The 18,267-nt window shown below is 43.8% G+C and overlaps 1 protein-coding gene across 1 annotated transcript in view; it reads right to left on the reverse strand.

The window, feature by feature from the left end:
* The window catches only part of LOC124124631, a 70,970-nt gene that overhangs the window by 16,929 nt on the left and 35,774 nt on the right, over positions 1–18,267 (reverse strand). Inside the window, exons 4-8 of the mRNA XM_048388471.1 lie at positions 6,512–6,655; positions 2,609–2,719; positions 1,771–1,916; positions 1,334–1,407; positions 884–1,041 (exon numbers count right to left, since the gene is read on the reverse strand). Coding sequence (XP_048244428.1) covers positions 884–1,041; positions 1,334–1,407; positions 1,771–1,916; positions 2,609–2,719; positions 6,512–6,655 — 633 coding nt within the window. The remainder of the gene's footprint in view (positions 1–883; positions 1,042–1,333; positions 1,408–1,770; positions 1,917–2,608; positions 2,720–6,511; positions 6,656–18,267) is intronic.

Consider the following 18,267-nt stretch of genomic DNA (forward strand, 5'->3'; position numbering starts at 1 on the left):
GGGTTGAGAGACAGGTGATGGAGAGTGGAGGGGTTGAGAGACAAGTGATGGAGAATGGAGGGGTTGAGAGACAAGTGATGGAGAATGGAGGGGTTGAGAGACAGGTGATGGAGGATGGAGAGGTTGAGAGACAAGTGATGGAGGATGGAGAGGTTGAGAGACAAGTGATTGAGGATGGAGGGGTTGAGAGACAAGTGATTGAGGATGGAGGGGTTGAGAGACAAGTGATGGAGGATTGAGGGGTTGAGAGACAAGTGATGGAGAATGAAAGGGTTGAGAGACAGGTGATGGAGAATGGAGGGGTTGAGAGACAGGTGATGGAGAATGGAGGGGTTGAGAGACAAGTGATGGAGGATGGAGGGGTTGAGAGACAGGTGATGGAGAGTGGAGGGGTTGAGAGACAAGTGATGGAGAATGGAGGGGTTGAGAGACAGGTGATGGAGGATGGAGAGGTTGAGAGACAAGTGATGGAGGATGGAGAGGTTGAGAGACAAGTGATTGAGGATGGAGGGGTTGAGAGACAAGTGATGGAGGATTGAGGGGTTGAGAGACAAGTGATGGAGAATGGAGGGGTTGAGAGACAAGTGATTGAGGATTGAGGGGTTGAGAGACAAGTGATGGAGGATGGAGGGGTTGAGAGACAAGTGATGGAGGATGGAGGGGTTGAGAGACAGGTGATGGAGGATGGAGGGGTTGAGAGACAGGTGATGGAGGATGGAGGGGTTGAGAGACAGGTGATGGAGGATGGAGGGGTGTAGACAAGTGATGGAGAATGGAGGGGTGTAGAGACAAGTGATCGAGGATGGAGGGGTGTAGAGACAAGTGATGGAGAATGGTGGGGTTGAGTTGTTATTGCTGTGTTCAGGCTGATGAAGAGTCGTACCTGCTGCCACTGCTGTGTTGTGGTGTGGACGTCGTCATCGTCACTTGAGTCGGACAAGTCGGGTAGGATGCACCGCTCCTCCAGGGCCTGCAGCAGACTCAGACACTTGCAGGCTGACGCCGTCACGTCGTCCTCAACAGCTGCCCCTGCATCGCAATCTGCAACATGGTGTAACAGAACCAGCTCTTCAGTTAAGTCATGTTTCCACCATCATTAAACTCTTCACTGAGGAACATATAATATCCACTACTGACTGCATTGTCATGCTGGAGAAGTGTTTAACGCTGGCAGCACCGTGGTCAGGTCAAAGCATTCCAGTGAGAATCCATGGCTATTACGGACAACTTGTGAGCCTTGATGTAAGAGCACAGAGTGACATTGGTGAAACACTGCAGCCAGCACAAGCAGCACTCGCTCCCCGACAAGCTGTCATGCGTTCGGAGGACTCACCATCTTTGACGACCCTGGCTGACTTCTGGAGTCCCTGTCTGGTCAGTGACTCCTCGCGCTGTACAAGCTGATATCTGGTGAAACAAGTGCACTGTTCTTACAACAAAACATAGATACTCTTTCAGCTTTAAAACTAGCAGTGAATATTACTTATCGTTGGGTGGAGTCTTCCAGATGCATGTTTATATTTGTTTAATGTCAAGAATCATCAGGAATACAAGGCTTGATTTATAATTTCTGAGCTCAACTGACTCATGTTTTATAAAGACATCAACAACCTGCACTTATTAATTATGATTAAATATGGAATCACAAGTTACGCAAAACAGAATGTGTATCAATATCAACAAGTTTAACATGCCACCAAAGTATTGCTTTTCCGCCATGGAACATCAATCATTACACAGGAAGCTGATCAAACCCATTCACTTCCTCACCTGACTTTCTCCGATAAGGCGCCATTCTTGACCAGCTCCCCCAGGAGGATGTCCCTCTCTGACTGCAGGGTGCTGACCTTGTTCTGCAGCCCCTTCTGAAGGTCAAGAACTTCCCGTAGGTGGCCAGAGACCGTGTTTATGTCATTCTGAGAACATGTTTGCAACAGGAACCGATAAAGTTAATAAGCAATTAATTTCTTCAGTGTTTTAATTTAAACCTGAATACATTTTTATTTGTCTAATTTTTTTTATCCCTGTCCAGACTATTCATCTGCACAGACCCTCTCATTTATCCTGAAAACTGCCACAATAGAGGTTATGTAGACTGTTTGTGTTGTAAATGTTTTCCTGACAAGTTACCCACTGACATACACTAATGTCACGATGCTACACTTATAGGAAGGGAGGAGGGTAGGACGGAACACATCAGGTACATGGTCTTTGTCATGGTTGACAGGTAGCCCAAGATATTTGTTTGTTTGTTGTTTAATGCCGCTAACCCAAGAAATATCAACAAAACTTTACAAGTCTTCACAACATAGTCAAATTCAGTCTCCATTCGTGTTTCCCTCAGACGGGTGCTCCCCATGCAGCATCTATCTGGGTGTTCTTTCTAGTTTACATCAGAAGCGGTGTTAGAAATTGGCACTAGTCCCATAGTCCTTGTCAAACTGCCCAATAGTCAAGGTATCATAAGGACTAGCAGATATTTGTCTTTTTTAAGAGTCAGTTTCTATTGCTTAAATGTTATAAAAAATTCCCAAATTTGCTTGAAAGCATAATTCAGTTTGCCAGGTGACAGGGTCACGTGGTTTAAACCCTGCTGTCCCTGGCCCACCTTCAGTGTGGTGATCATGTCGGTGAAGTTCTGCTGATGACGTTCTCGGTCCTCCTGAATCTCCCGACGGATGTCTGCTATCAGCTCAGACTTGTGGTTAGTCTGCTGCTCCTAGTACAGAGGCATGGTAGCAATGAGCATGATGAATACTTATAATACAGTATTCCTATAGCCATAAACAATAAACAGAAGTTGTTATAAATAAAGTTGTACACCTCTTCAATTAGCATTTTGATTATTTATATATGTGTGTGTGTGTGTGTGTGTGTGTGTGTGTGTGTGTGAGTTGGGTTTAACGTCGCTTTTAACAGCATAATACTATTCCAGTTATATCGTGGCGTGTCAGCTTAATGTGGGAGGAAAGCCTGATGATGCAGGTCTCAGACGTTTACCACTTCGGTGAAACCCACGAGCACGGTTATGGTGCTGACAAACCTAGAAACATAATCAGGGCGAACCGGGATTTGAACCCACAATCATAGGTTTCTGGCTTGTCCAAGGGATGCAACTCTACACAGCAACTTGCGACGGCGCCTAAGACGACTGGGCCACCCGTGCCCCCTGATTATTAATAACACAGTATCCCTTGTACACTGGTGCATCATCAAAATCAGGGTATAATGACTTCATTATGCTTGTAAGTGTGGTGCTACGTTAGGTCTGTGTAAAAATATAAACAGAGCTCAAGTCTTGCAAATACACAAAAAATAAATCGCCATTACTCAATTAGGCTTGAGTTTCTTGCATATAAATATCTTCTAGTATACTATTCATTTTGTGTGTCTACCGGTATATTCCATTGCAGATCTTTATTAGCTGATCAAACATACATGAATTCTGCAGCAGAGAAGAATGAACTGATTGTCACATGAAAGAACATTTATGCAAAACTATGTTAGAAATTGTTATTACTGGTTTATAAAAACCCAATAGACTTGACCCAAGTGAGTACAAATACATTGAATAGCTAAGAAAAACCTATAACTACATAAGACACAGGGCAAGTTATTAAAAACAAATCTTTCAAATGTTTTCAAATCATGTCACAAGTGTCTTTCTCTACAACCAAGTACATGGGTAAAATAACATACAAAAATAAAGTTGTGATAAATGATGCTTTGTTTCCACCTATATCAATTAAACGTTAAACATTCTTGAATTCACATCTAAACTTGGCAGCTTTATGTGAAATTCTGTGCACTACTGACATCCCTGCCACATTAAGGGCTAAAGGCTGGGACTACAAGAGTGATCAGGAGTCATCTTACACTGAAGGCTGGGACTACAAGAGTGATCAGGAGTTATCTTACACTGAAGGCTGGGACTACAAGAACGATCAGGAGTCATCTTACACTGAAGGCTGGGACTACAAGAGTGATCAGGAGTCATCTTACACTGAAGGCTGGGACTACAAGAGTGATCAGGAGTTATCTTACACTGAAGGCTGGGACTACAAGAGTGATCAGGAGTCATCTTACACTGAAGGCTGGGACTACAAGAGTGATAAGGAGTCATCTTACACTGAAGGCTGGGACTACAAGAGTGATCAGGAGTCATCTTACACTGAAGGCTGGGACTACAAGAGTGATCAGGAGTTATCTTACACTGAAGGCTGGGACTACAAGAGTGATAAGGAGTCATCTTACACTGAAGGCTGGGACTACAAGAACGATCAGGAGTCATCTTACACTGAAGGCTGGGACTACAAGAGTGATCAGGAGTCATCTTACACTGAAGGCTGGGACTACAAGAGTGATCAGGAGTTATCTTACACTGAAGGCTGGGACTACAAGAGTGATCAGGAGTCATCTTACACTGAAGGCTGGGACTACAAGAGTGATCAGGAGTCATCTTACACTGAAGGCTGGGACTACAAGAGTGATCAGGAGTCATCTTACACTGAAGGCTGGGACTACAAGAGTGATAAGGAGTCATCTTACACTGAAGGCTGGGACTACAAGAGTGATCAGGAGTCATCTTACACTGAAGGCTGGGACTACAAGAGTGATAAGGAGTCATCTTACACTGAAGGCTGGGACTACAAGACGATAAGGAGTCATCTTACACTGAAGGCTGGGACTAAAAGAACGATCAGGAGTCATCTTACACTGAAGGCTGGGACTACAAGAGCGATCAGGAGTCATCTTACACTGAAGGCTGGGACTACAAGACGATAAGGAGTCATCTTACACTGAAGGCTGGGACTACAAGAGTGATAAGGAGTCATCTTACACTGAAGGCTGGGACTACAAGAACGATCAGGAGTCATCTTACACTGAAGGCTGGGACTACAAGAGTGATCAGGAGTCATCTTACACTGAAGGCTGGGACTACAAGAGTGATCAGGAGTCATCTTACACTGAAGGCTGGGACTACAAGAGTGATCAGGAGTCATCTTACACTGAAGGCTGGGACTACAAGAGTGATCAGGAGTCATCTTAAACTGAAGGCTGGGACTACAAGAGTGATCAGGAGTCATCTTACACTGAAGGCTGGGACTACAAGAGTGATAAGGAGTCATCTTACACTGAAGGCTGGGACTACAAGAGTGATCAGGAGTCATCTTACACTGAAGGCTGGGACTACAAGAGCGATAAGGAGTCATCTTACACTGAAGGCTGAGCTACAAGAGCGATCAGGAGTCATCTTACACTGAAGGCTGGGACTACAAGAACGATCAGGAGTCATCTTACACTGAAGGCTGGGACTACAAGAGTGATCAGGAGTCATCTTACACTGAAGGCTGGGACTACAAGAACGATCAGGAGTCATCTTACACTGAAGGCTGGGACTACAAGAGTGATAAGGAGTCATCTTACACTGAAGGCTGGGACTACAAGAGTGATCAGGAGTCATCTTACACTGAAGGCTGGGACTACAAGAGCGATAAGGAGTCATCTTACACTGAAGGCTGGGACTACAAGAGTGATCAGGAGTCATCTTACACTGAAGGCTGGGACTACAAGAGTGATCAGGAGTCATCTTACACTGAAGGCTGGGACTACAAGAGTGATAAGGAGTCATCTTACACTGAAGGCTGGGACTACAAGAGTGATCAGGAGTCATCTTACACTGAAGGCTGGGACTACAAGAGTGATCAGGAGTCATCTTACACTGAAGGCTGGGACTACAAGAACGATCAGGAGTCATCTTACACTGAAGGCTGGGACTACAAGAGTGATCAGGAGTCATCTTACACTGAAGGCTGGGACTACAAGAACGATCAGGAGTCATCTTACACTGAAGGCTGGGACTACAAGAGTGATAAGGAGTCATCTTACACTGAAGGCTGGGACTACAAGAGTGATGAGGAGTCATCTTACACTGAAGGCTGGGACTACAAGAGTGATAAGGAGTCATCTTACACTGAAGGCTGGGACTACAAGACGATAAGGAGTCATCTTACACTGAAGGCTGGGACTACAAGAGTGATAAGGAGTCATCTTACACTGAAGGCTGGGACTACAAGAGTGATCAGGAGTCATCTTACACTGAAGGCTGGGACTACAAGAGTGATCAGGAGTCATCTTACACTGAAGGCTGGGACTACAAGAGTGATCAGGAGTCATCTTACACTGAAGGCTGGGACTACAAGACGATAAGGAGTCATCTTACACTGAAGGCTGGGACTACAAGAGCGATAAGGAGTCATCTTACACTGAAGGCTGGGACTACAAGACGATAAGGAGTCATCTTACACTGAAGGCTGGGACTACAAGAGTGATGAGGAGTCATCTTACACTGAAGGCTGGGACTACAAGATGATAAGGAGTCATCTTACACTGAAGGCTGGGACTACAAGAGCGATCAGGAGTCATCTTACACTGAATAAAGCCCTGCTAGTAATACTGACTCAGGTTCAACCTGGAGTGCAGGACAGTCACTGTACGGTGTTCTACTTACCCTAAATGATGAGATGGCCCTGTCCACGCTGTCTCTGTGGTCCTGCATACGGCACTGGAGGTGGTTGTCTCCTTCCTGGATCTTTGTCAGCTCCTCCATGGCGATCACAAACCCTTGCTTCATCTCGTGAACCATCTCCTCGATCTGAAACACAGAGAAACATGAGTAACAGGAGGAATCACCCCACGAACAGAAAGACAGGGAGGATGTATACAGAATCTCACCCGAGTGTCTTTTGATATCAAATATATCAACACGTCTTGATAAAAGTGGAAAAACTCAGAGGCTTCGTAACCAATGATGTCACAATGGTCTGCAAAGCATTGTGATGAAATTTCATTGCAGCAATATCTACAATGTAGATATCGCTTGATATCACCCAATCGATATCTCTTATGGGAACCAGTTTTGGATGATGAATGAAAATTTATATACCAGACCTCAAAGTTCATTTTTATTCTTGGGAGCTATTGGCTCCTAAATTGTTTTTAAAGGGGCACTGATCTAACGGAATTCCCCGGACTGGTTGTTGCCTTTGTTATTGTTTTTTTCCCCGTGAGTACCCGGATGATACGCAACGCAACTGAGCGTGACCAGAGACTGGGCTACCGTCTGCAAGGACAGCTAAATAAACTTGGAGGCTGGAGGCAATATTTGTTTTACGCATTTTTGCATAAACACTGATTGGTTAACCGTGATCTATAAAGATTTCGACAAAGGGCGCATGTTAATTAATTTCTTCAACCTAAACAAACAGACAAAAAGAACGGCGGAGCTCATCGGATGTCGTCATTTGGAAATACCCCAGATGGTCATAGTTTAATACTAAAAAAAGTATCCATGCAGTGAAAGCATTTTCGGATTGCGTCGATAATACGATATCTACTCCCTTGTTGTCATCCACGTTTTCTCGTATAACCCTACACTTGTGTATTTGTCGTCATTCACTTGATGCTCAGTTAATGAATTTATTACAGGTACAATTAGTGGTAGAACCACTTAGATTACCTGACAAAGGTTCCCATTTGGCATTTATTGTGTCTGGGGTAATTATTCAATCTAAATCCAGGTTTGAAGTGAGGTGAAATGTGTGTTATGTAATATGCACGTTGCAGACCAGCAAGAGGTGAATGATCAGTTGATTTCCTTTTTTTGTAAATCAACGGATCGTTCCTAGTCATCAAAGGATTAACAGAAAATACGTTGATTGATTAATCACTGTTATCTTGCACAGTGGATATGTCAAAAGTGAGTGTTTACATGTCTAGGTTTACTAAAACAAAGGGAATACACTCATATCATGGCGTGAAGTGCCGATGTAAAAACAACATACTTTGTTCAAAGGGTTAACTGATTATACGTTGATTGATTGATCATTGTTATCTATCACTCAATGGATTTTTTAGGAACTGTGGACGTTATGAAAATAGTTGTCACGTGGGCTTTCTCAGCTGACCCTTGAGACTTGACACCTATGTCAAACACCTGAAACAATCCAAGTGATCAGTTGAGAAACAAACACGGGTTAAAATATCCCAAAACGATATATAGCTTTTAAAATATGTGATTGTTACAGAGACACGTGACAACGAATAAGTTTCTTTGTACGGCTGCAGACGAGTGGGATATTGTTCCTTTGTGTGGATATTCATGGATACATTCCTCGAACAAGGAAGCTGCCTAAAATTTATACACATAAATTTGGTAGGTTGTAATTATGGTATTTGCATTTTGTTTTCCTTCATTTGCTGTAGCATTGAACCGATTCGTCCTTGTTCCTCTACGTCTTGGTTGGGAAATTCTTCAATGCGCGATAGACGTTGTTTTCACAGGCCTTTTCCTTTGTAAGCGTGTATATATTACCTTCAATTTGTAAAATGTGATTCTCTCAGGCAATTTATAAAATGTGTAAATATTTCAGTCATTTTGACTAAAAAATCTGTCCAGATTGATTAAGACGATCAAAAGGGCCTACAAACATCACAACTGATTATTATGTAGGATTAGAAGCCAAACAACATAGAAATGTACTTTTCAACGTAACATTTTCAGTCTCTTGGTGATGACATTAAACATCAAAATGTTTGGAATTCGTTATCATAATAATACAGATGGAAATGTTTTTCAGTCACTTTGTAAAATAACTGAATATTTAGGCGTTTAATAAATTTGAAAATGTTACACATTTTGACAGTAAACAAATATACACACTATATAAAAGCAATGCTCAGGCGAAATATTTACTTTGTATTGCAAGTCAAAATAGTGTAAACGAAAATCGCAAAATTACCAAGCAAGTGTTTTATCAAAACTTCGTCACCATTACCGATGCTACCCACAAAGATACCTACATTTCCTTATTATCTCGAAAACTGTATTTCATTTTGTTGATCAATGTGACCATACGCCCTTATTACTACCCATACAAGTGACTAATGCGCTTACGAATGGCGCAGCAGAGGTCGCGAACTAGTCTAGATTTCTGCTATACATCCGGGTACTCACTGGGAAAAAACAATAACAAAGGCAACAACCAGTCCCGGGGAATTGCGTTAGATCAGTGCCCCTTTAAACCTGTAAATACTTCACACGGTCATCGATTAATTTTTACCTCACAATTTTAGTTCAGTCGATCAGTATTTATCAATGTATTGTATTTGTCTCTATTATTATTATGCAGATAGTAATATCAGGTAGCCAGCTTGATTATTTGAAGTGGCCAAGAGGTGACTGCTAAAAAAATATTGGTCGCCATGGCGACCAAATTAGTTGCAACTTTGCGGCCTGTATACCACACCTCATACTGAAGATGTATCACAGCAGGGGATCCGCCACTCACTGTACCATGCGGGTCCAGACCCAGACCCCAGAGACAAGTTCACGTACTAACTGTTAGATTGATCCTATTCCTGACTACCAGAAAACCTTGTGTAAGCCCTATCTGTCATGGAGGTTAAAGTTGTGTATAGTTGTAAAGGATCACCTGAAACGATCATGGTCATCCATATGTGTACCATATCATGCACATGTACTGTCTGCATTCAGCCAGGTCAACCTTGGTGCTGTTCAATATGAAACAACATCTAATGATGATATTTGTGTCTTGTTTATATTATGTTTTCAAATATACTGAACGAAAGAGTGTCAGCACTGCAATGGTCATATGGATATGCAGGGGAGACAACTCTGCCATCCTTGTTGCAACACATTTTGCATCACTGAACCTGAGCACATAGGCGGATGTACAGTCAGTTAGAACAAGACACATCTCACTAGTACTGACCAACACTACATAGATGTATGTACAGTCAGTTAGAACAAGACACATCTCACTAGTACTGACCAACACTACATAGATGTATGTACAGTCAGTTAGAACAAGACACATCTCACTAGTACTGACCAACACTACATAGATGTATGTACAGTCAGTTAGAACAAGACACATCTCACTAGTACTGACCAACACTACATAGATGTATGTACAGTCAGTTAGAACAAGACACATCTCACTAGTACTGACCAACACTACATAGATGTATGTACAGTCAGTTAGAACAAGACACATCTCACTAGTACTGACCAACACTACATAGATGTATGTACAGTCAGTTAGAACAAGACACATCTCACTAGTACTGACCAACACTACATAGATGTATGTACAGTCAGTTAGAACAAGACACATCTCACTAGTACTGACCAACACTACATAGATGTATGTACAGTCAGTTAGAACAAGACACATCTCACTAGTACTGACCAACACTACATAGATGTATGTACAGTCAGTTAGAACAAGACACATCTCACTAGTACTGACCAACACTACATAGATGTATGTACAGTCAGTTAGAACAAGACACATCTCACTAGTACTGACCAACACTACATAGATGTATGTACAGTCAGTTAGAACAAGACACATCTCACTAGTACTGACCAACACTACATAGATGTATGTACAGTCAGTTAGAACAAGACACATCTCACTAGTACTGACCAACACTACATAGATGTATGTACAGTCAGTTAGAACAAGACACATCTCACTAGTACTGACCAACACTACATAGATGTATGTACAGTCAGTTAGAACAAGACACATCTCACTAGTACTGACCAACACTACATAGATGTATGTACAGTCAGTTAGAACAAGACACATCTCACTAGTACTGACCAACACTACATAGATGTATGTACAGTCAGTTAGAACAAGACACATCTCACTAGTACTGACCAACACTACATAGATGTATGTACAGTCAGTTAGAACAAGACATGGATGAGGATGTTAACACAATTATCCATCACTTACATCACAATATACCCATCAGTAAAAGTGGACATGATATCAACAGTGAGATGCATTTCATGGAATGCCTCAGCGTCATTATTTGTAAAGAGAACATGAGATACCGCCCAGGAGACCTGCAGGGGACGTTTATCACCAACCAGTGAGAGTAAAGTATTTCCCCTGACACAGCAGTGTGCTAATTGCGCTACATCTGGTCCTGGTCAGAGTAACTGTCTGTACTGCTACTGCTAACACATGCTTCCACCCAAGTGCTCAGCTGGGCCATGAAACTGTCACTCAACACAGACCCAAAGGTAATCTGTCCCCATATACCTGGACTCTATCTATGGGACATAACGATATATATATGCTTCCTCTTAAACAGCATAGCCCGAAACTTCTACCACAGTCAACACCAGCTCAAAGCCACCTTACAATGTGGAGGCAGAGGGCTGCTACGCTGCAGGTGTCTTGTAGTTACTCATTGTTTCACTATTGTGTGTAAAAAACAACAATGTCGGACACTGCCAAGATTGGAATAAACAACGATTGTTTCCCCGAGCCAGACTGGAGGGAGTAGGTTACAGCACAAGGGTATCACATGGGGAAGTGGATACTCCCAGGGGGAACACGAGACAGTGGTGGCAAAGGGGTTACTGTGTTCATCATCTGATCAACAAGTGTTACACCCACGCCAGTAGTGATTACAGTAACACCACACAGGAAATGTGTTCCTTCCATAATAACGAGGGCCGAGTGTTCATTGGGTGCTCGTCTTGGCAATGCTCAGCACTACTGGATGATGTATTGCCACCATACACCCAGGTGGGATTCTCATACATTAATATACAACATGGTATGTTATTACTCCAATATGGGTTGATGACTGGGATGTGTTGTACCTGAATGGCCCTTTCCTCTTCAGTGTGTTTGTTTTGGCTGTGAGGATTGTTGTCTACCATGAAATGACACTGAACATATACATTACCAAAATAGTGAGTCACAAGTGTGTTCTAGATGTGAAAAGCATGAACGGAAGAGGTTTCCCAGGTTTATCACGTGTTGGATCCAGTACACAAAACATTCTGGACAAGAGCAGCATTAGGAACTTACAGTGTTAGTACACTAGTTTTGTTATGTTTGTTTGGTGTTTGACGCCACACTCAACAATATTCCATCAAAATGACGGCGGTCTGCAATTAATCGAGTCTGGACCAGTCAATCTTATGACAAGCATAGTCACCGTTTATGGCAAGCATGGGTTGCTGAAAACCTATTCTCCCCGAATATTCACAGGTCTAGTCCACTAGTGCTTAATACATTCATAACATTGCAAAACCCTTAAAAAGGGCAAATTACCCTGGATTTAGCCAGTCCCAGTCTTGGACCAGCAGTCAATGACTGTATGTCAAAATCAGCCCGAAAGAAGACATACCAACCCACAGCAATACTACCATCCCGTGTCATTGGGGCAAAGCTGAAGCTACATATCCTTGGTTGAACCCCAGTTCTACCCTGTACTTAACCCCGTGGAGGTTCTGGGTAAGAGTAGGTCCCGAGCAACCTACACTGGTCATAAGGGGCAACTTAATGGATCGGGTATTTGGGCTCACTGACATAGGTGATAGCATGTCACTGTACCCATACAGCAAGGATCTCTGGCCACAGTATCAATCATCGGATTATTTACAGGATGATGGAATATTTCTAAGTGTGATGTTAAGGAACAAACTCAGTGCTACCCAGCTATACCCGGGTTCTACCCAAGATGTACCCAAGGACGACCCTGGATCTACCGTGGATGAACCCCAGTACTACCCTGGATCGACCCAAGTACGACCCAGACTCTACCATGGATGTACCCCAGTACGACCCTGGCTCTACCTTGGATGTACCCAAGTACAACCCCGACTCTACCCTGGCTCAACCATGGATGTTCCCCAGTACGACCCTGGCTCTACCCTGAATGCACCCCGGTATGACCCTGGCTCTACCATGGATGTACCCGGTACGACCCTGGCTCTACCATGGATGTACCCGGTACGACCCTGGCTCTACCATGGATGTACCCCGGTACGACCCTGGCTCTACCATGGATGTACTCCGGTACAACCCTGGCTCAACCATGGATGTACCCTGGTACGACAATTGCTCAACCATGGATGTACCCAAGTAAGACCCTGGCTCTACCCTGGATGTACCCCAGTACGACCCTGGCTCTACCCTGGATGTACCCCAGTACGACCCTGGCTCTACTATGGATGTACCCCGTAACGACCCTGGCTCTACTATGGATGTACCCCGGTACGACCCTGGCTCTACCATGAATGTACCCCAGTATGACCCTGGCTCTACCATGGATGTATCCCCGTACGACCCTGGCTCTACCATGGATGTACCCCAGTACGACCCTGGCTCTACCATGGATGTATCCCCGTACGACCCTGGCTCTACCATGGATGTATCCCAGTATGACCCTGGCTCTACCATGGATGTATCCCAGTATGACCCTGGCTCTACCATGGATGTATCCCAATACGACCCTGGCTCTACCATGGATGCACCCCAGTATGACCCTGGATCTACCCTGGTTCTACAATGGATGTACCAAAGTACCCTGGATGTACCCTAGTAAATCCCTCGTCGCCATGTCAGCACCAGACTCTCCCTGTCCTCGTCCTGCCTGTTATCACCCAGGTGTCGCCATGTCAGCACCACACATTCCCTGCCCTCGTCCTGCCTGTTATCACCCAGGTGTCGCCATGTCAGCACCACACATTCCCTGCCCTCGTCCTGCCTGTTATCACCCAGGTGTCGCCATGTCAGCACCACACATTCCCTGCCCTCGTCCTGCCTGTTATCACCCAGGTGTCGCCATGTCAGCACCATATATTCCCTTTCCTCGTCCTGCCTGTTATCACCCAGGTGTCGCCATGTCAGAACCATATATTCCCTGCCCTCGTCCTGCCTGTTATCACCCAGGTGTCGCAATGTCAGCACCATATATTCCCTGCCCTCGTCCTGCCTGTTATCACCCAGGTGTCGCCATGTCAGCACCATATATTCCCTGCCCTCGTCCTGCCTGTTATCACCCAGGTGTCGCCATGTCAGAACCATATATTCCCTGCCCTCGTCCTGCCTGTTATCACCCAGGTGTCGCCATGTCAGCACCACACATTCCCTGCCCTCGTCCTGCCTGTTATCACCCAGGTGTCGCCATGTCAGCACCATATATTCCCTGCCCTCGTCCTGCCTGTTATCACCCAGGTGTCGCCATGTCAGCACCATATATTCCCTGCCCTCGTCCTGCCTGTTATCACCCAGGTGTCGCCATGTCAGCACCATATATTCCCTGCCCTCGTCCTGCCTGTTATCACCCAGGTGTCGCCATGTCAGCACCACACATTCCCTGCCCTCGTCCTGCCTGTTATCACCCAGGTGTCGCCATGTCAGCACCACACATTCCCTGCCCTCGTCCTGCCTGTTATCACCCAGGTGTCGCCATGTCAGCACCACACATTCCCTGCCCTCGTCCTGCCTGTTATCACCCAGGTGTCGCCATGTCAGCACCACACATTCCCTGCCCTCGTCCTGCCTGTTATCACCCAGGTGTCGCCATGTCAGCACCATATATTCCCTGCCCTCGTCCTGCCTGTTATCACCCAGGTGTCGCCATGTCAGAACCATATATTCCCTGCCCTCGTCCTGCCTGTTATCACCCAGGTGTCGCCATGTCAGCACCATATATTCCCTGCCCTCGTCCTGCCTGTTATCACCCAGGTGTCGCCATGTCAGCACCCTCAGTGAACAATGCCAGGCAAGCTGAACATGACTGATCAATTATCAGGTACACAAATTGGGCAATTAGCCAATGATTCAACAAGACTTTGGTTTCAATTTTGTTCCATGACATCATAATTCAAAGTTTTCTCTAAAAGGGTATGAATCAATAAACATCAATGAATTGATTCACATACCAACGGTTCCAAATAGAGGAAAGCAGCTCTTTCTGTTTAAGGAAATGTCTAATAGAAGGAAATAAATTACTAAAACTTCAAAGATTTACTTTTTAAGTAGTTACACCAAAGACTACACCAAACATACCCCATTTGCATGGCCAACTTTTATATTTCAATATTCTTGCAGATTCAGTCCTTCAGGCAATCAATACATGAATAAATCAATAACTGAACCAGTCAATGAAGTAATCAATACCAGATACTGCTGACAGGGCAGAACACCGGGTGGGATCCGTACAAGCAGGCAGCGCCTGTCTATGTACATGTGTGCACTCCGCCCCCCCGTCACTGCATGGCCTGCCTACCTCCCCCTGTAACCTGGCCCCTGACAGGCTGAACGTGTACTGTCACCCTGAACTGTCACCCTGAACTGTCACAACGTACTGTCACCACGCACAATCACCATACCTCCCCCTGTAACCTGGCCCCTGACAGGCTGAACGTGTACTGTCACCCTGAACTGTCACCCTGAACTGTCACAACGTACAGTCACCACGCACAATCTCCATACCTCCCACTGTAACCTGGCCCCTGACAGGCAAAACATGTGCTGTCACCCTGAACTGTCACAACGTACTGTCACAACATACAGTCTCCACGTCCAATCTCCATACAGGCATAGACGGGTGAACTGGGTTGGCACACAATCAGGGAATGGTGCTAATTCACAGGCTACAAAGACATGGAGGCTATTGACAACAGTCCAGGGATCTGCCTGAGTGGAGACTGAGGGGAATGTCCTGTAGCTGAAGACACTAGATGTTGGACGAGCAGGACGAGTCAGGGTCTCGCAGTGACATAAATATCATACACTCAGTCTGTCAGTCCAGTAGTTCAGTGGGGGTGGGTTTGTTGTGTTTGTTTGTTTGTTGTTTAACGCCGCACTCAGCAATATTCCAGCTATATGATGGCGGTCGGTAAATAATCTAGTCTGGATTGATATCATGAGTATCTATCCACGCAATTGGGACACGATGACGTGCATCCAACAAGTTAGCGAGCCTGACCACCCAATCCCATTAGTCGCCTCTTACAACAAGCACAGTTGCTTTTTCAGCAAGCATGGGTTGCTGAAGACCTATTCTGCCCCGGATCTTCACGGGTGTTGGTAACTTCTTCACAACTGATGCGCTTCAGTACCATCTCAGGCCACAAAGGAACCTGGACCCACACAATACTATCCACACAATACTATCCACTCAATACCATCCACTCCTGGCAACACTATCCACTCCTGGCAATACGATCCACTCAATACTATCCACTTCTGGCAATACTATCAATTTCTGGCAATACTATCCTCTCCTGGCAATACTATGCACTCAATACTATCCACTCCTGGCAACACTATCCACTCCTGGCAATACTATCCTCTCCTGGCAATACGATCCACTCAATACTATCCACTTCTGACATACTATCTACTTAATACTTTCCACACCTGGCAGTACTATCTACTCTGAATACTATCCACTTGTGGCAATACTATCCAAGCAATACTATCCACTTGTGGCAATACTATCTACTCAATACTATCCACTCCTGGTAGTCCAAGTGAAAGTTTACCATGTCTTTTACACCTTCAGATCTTGATAACATGTTAATGGCTTTAAATTAAGGGTGAAACGATACACCGATATTCCAATGCATCGCGATACTTGACCCACGATACGATATACGATGAACGTGGGCCCATTTATCGATACGCCACGATACGGAGCGCAAATCTCAAGTACAGCGTTTCCTCGGTATTGTGCCTTTCAATCAACCGCTAACTTGGTTATAGCGCGCGCTAACGCATGGCTCCCAAAAACATACTTACATTTTCAATAAGCTCAGGTTTTACACCGACAGATGTTTTTCCCCATCTCATAAAACATTATCAGCTGATCACTGCAAGGACGTTACACCGAAAATACCAGTCAGCAAATCCGAACTGAAGTACGTAATTCAGTACCATTATTATACTATCTTGTTATTAAAACGTGTTCATTGTATATCCGAACTTGTGTTCGTAATATATTTTATCAATTTTATTCAAAATTTCATTTAATATTGTTTTCATTAAGTCATGTGAAATCGTGTGTGAAGAGATACAGCAACCACGGTCAGATTACCGCTTTTGACGCATTGAAACGAACTTTAGTTGCTAGAGAATGGATACATACATTAAAAATGCCATACTTTGACTCGTTAAAAGTCATATTTGTGGCAATTTGGCTAATATATGTCAACATAACGTTATCGCAATCGAAATACATGTAGCACGGGAAGTCCCTAGGGTGACTGGTCAAATTGTTCCATACATAAAAATATCCTGCAACAGCAATCACCAGTACCAAAATGCTACACTTGTGGTTCTTATAATTATAAATATATAATTATATAGTAAAAGCTGCAACTAAGGTAACACGATATTGGAATAAATTATTCCTGATAAAACAATAATTTCAGATACAATTTCTTCAACCATTGCATCAAAATTCTTTGAAGTTGTATCACTGGTGGAGTACATTTATTATTTTCTGGTGTTTGAACTTTGAATTGTTTTGAAGGAAAGTTGAACAACTTCAGTAGTCTTATTATTATAAAATAAAATTGACTGTTCCAAAATCATGAAAGGTTCAATCTTGACATGCTTTAAGTCTTGTTTTTTTTATCATTGCGTATCGAGATACGTATCGTATCGTGACCAGAATATCGAGATGCGTATCGTATCGTATCGTGACCTTCCTGTATCGTTGCAGCCCTACTTTAAATACACAAAATACTGGGAAATTTTGAAAGGTGAATGACAGTTTTAAAACAACATTGATAATTTTCAAGTTTCTTAAAAAAAATATGTTCATCAAAATATTGACAAACAGCACCTTTTTTATAAATTGGGGGGTCAGGTAGCCTAGTGGTTAAAGAGTTTGCTCGTCAAGCCGAAGACTCGGGTTCGATTCCTGACAAGGGTACAATTTCTGGTGTCCCCGTTGTGATATTGCTGGAATATTGCTAAAAGCGGCATAAAACCATACTCACTCTCTCTTTTTTATAAATTTTTTTTGGGGGGATAACACATGCATGTTTCTAAATAAAACTAACGCAGACTCTATGACGAAAACAAGCGATGATCTATAAAAGACTGATTAATTGAAAATGACAGTTGTTGTTCTTGCCATCTTGTCATACATCATGACGCTAATAGGACAGTGTGACATCAATGTGCAGAACAATTTCCTAACTGTGTTGTCAGTTAAAGAAAGATCTAGAAAATGTTTGTAAGGGAATCAGACTGACTCAGGTTTACCATGTTTACTGACAAAACATTGATTAACTAGAGGACACTATTAACTGAAGTTTTCTATCAGCAGGCAGTAGAATAAGTTTTGAATCCCAGACAATATCTGCCGGGTGATAGTGTTAAGATTTGCTGAAACCACACAATACCT

Source organism: Haliotis rufescens, unplaced genomic scaffold, assembly GCF_023055435.1.
Source record: "Haliotis rufescens isolate VD_foot unplaced genomic scaffold, xgHalRufe1.0.p SCAF_72, whole genome shotgun sequence".
Lineage (NCBI taxonomy): Eukaryota > Metazoa > Mollusca > Gastropoda > Lepetellida > Haliotidae > Haliotis > Haliotis rufescens.